Source organism: Trypanosoma theileri, assembly GCF_002087225.1.
Source record: "Trypanosoma theileri isolate Edinburgh chromosome Unknown TM35_Tth_9_V1, whole genome shotgun sequence".
Classification (NCBI taxonomy): domain Eukaryota; phylum Euglenozoa; class Kinetoplastea; order Trypanosomatida; family Trypanosomatidae; genus Trypanosoma; species Trypanosoma theileri.
Window position 1 is genome coordinate 660305 of NW_021639851.1, and position 2124 is coordinate 662428.

A 2124-nucleotide genomic window follows, 5' to 3' on the forward strand; every position below is an offset into this window, starting at 1 on the left:
CTACTGCTTGTTGTAAATGTTGATGTGACGATAACATTGGTAACAGCTATGAGGAGGATTGTAACTGCAAAGCAAATGTGGAGAGAGGTAGGGAATAGTGATGAATGGAATAAAGAATAACGGACTTCACTGGAGTCATTGGTGTGAAAAAAGAAAAAAGAAAAGCAGTACACGAACAATACCACACGCTGAATGGAACGATTATGATGACAATAAAGAATNGCTGTTGTACAGCACTTACCACAACGAGGTGAGAGTGCTTTGCATGCGTACACTGTTGCTGACCTTGAGAAGAGTGGGAAAAACTGGAAGCCCATACACATCGAAGTATCCGCAGAAGGCTTGGATGAGGTGTTGAAGAACTGTGACAGAAAGCGAGCCTGGGCCGAACAGTTTAACAAGACGGTTCCTTGGAATACTAAGGAAAAAGTGTTCTGTGATAAAGAGACCGGGATAAACGATACAAAGAAGGACCTCTTACTGAAGAAACTCTTACCCGCCGCGATCAAGTTGCATACAGATCGTCTCAGTATTGAACGGAAAACGGGTGGAGTTGTGCTCTCTGAAAACGACGTAAATAACATTATGAGAGAATGCGGGGTCAAAACGCCTAAGAATCACAAAAAAAATTTCCCCAATGCTGATTTTGTGCTTTTTGTGTGTCTTGACGCATCTAAAACGTCAACAAGAGTATATACTGAAGAAGACAATCGGCCAACTTCTGCACTGATTAAATTTGTACCGAAAGACATTGTGGACACGAGACACTTTGTCCGCACAGCAGCGCATGAGATTGCACATGGACTTGGGTTTGACGTGGGCCGTATGAGGAAACTTAAAAAGATTAAATCTGGAACAGTGGGAGCAATAGGAAAGGTCACGGCCGTGGATTCTGAAATAATGCAGGAGATGATGAGAAAACATTACGGCTGTACGTTGCAACACATCACCGGCATGTACATGGAGGATGAGAATAACGGTGAATACAAGTTGCACTGGGAGCGAAGGATTGCGAAGGATGAATTGATGAGTCCATACACGGGAGAACCCTCTGGCATGTTCTACACTAATCTGACACTTGCAGCATTCCATTCCATGCCCTTCTACAGCGCGAACTTCAACATGGCAGAACCGATGAGCTGGGGGAAACAAACTGGATGTGATTTACTTCATAATACATGTACAGGGAGCAGGGAAGAACTAATGAAGCAAACCAGCATGTTCTGCGACAAAAACGGACCGGTCTTGCAGTGCACGTCTGACCGTTTCGCCCTTGGAATGTGTTCCTCCACTCCTGTACCTGATACCCTGTCTACCGTGTACCACTACTTTGACAAAATTGCTTCTGCTGGAAAGGATGAGATGACGAATGGCTGCCCCATCATCAAACCATTAAAGGAAACCACATGTGAGAGTGGTAATGTTGAACTGATGCCTGGAAGCATTGTGAGCAATATGTCACGGTGTCTGAATGTGGAGGGAACGAAGCTTACATATGGTACTAAGAATGAAGTGACCGTAAAGGGCATTTGTGCAAAGGTAAAGTGTGAGAATGACAAGGTGAGTGTGCAATACAAGGGCAAGGAAGGTCCTAATGATTGGATTGAGTGCGAGAAGGATGGTGATAAAATTACACTGGAGGGTTCAGCGTTTAATGGTGGGAGTATTGTTTGCCCAAAATATTCTGAGGTGTGCACAGGGTTGAATGAAACCGATCTTCCCACCATTGAGTATGACGAAAAAAACAACGACAATTCTAACGCAAGTGAAATTCCATCACCAAACGTGGATTCGCCAGAGAAAAATGATTCATCAGAAACCGAGAAGGCACCTCAAACCGAGGGTTCGAATCCTCAAGAAAAACCATCGCAAGAAGAGGATACACAGAATGCTGAAATTCCATCGAAAGAGGGAGGTTTATCAAATCCAGAATCCCCTGATAACAACGACACAACTAATATTGAAAATGGACAAGATGACCACAACACGGGGAATGACTTAACTGACAGTAAAGTGGAAAATACCAACAGCCCTACAGGTGTCATTTCTGGGAAGGACACTGACAACAGCATCATCGCTCTCTCGTTCTTTGGACCTCTTATGCTTCTCGTGTGTGTTGTTGCT

The 2124-nt window shown here is 44.1% G+C and overlaps 1 protein-coding gene across 1 annotated transcript; it reads left to right on the plus strand.

Moving 5' to 3' along the window:
• Window positions 1-585: 585 nt before the first annotated feature.
• TM35_000093510 (surface protease GP63) lies at window positions 586-2124 on the plus strand (the record flags this gene model as incomplete). The annotated part of the gene is made up of 1 exon (XM_029024590.1): window positions 586-2124. A coding segment is annotated over one exon (1539 nt), but the record flags the coding sequence as incomplete, so codon positions are not given.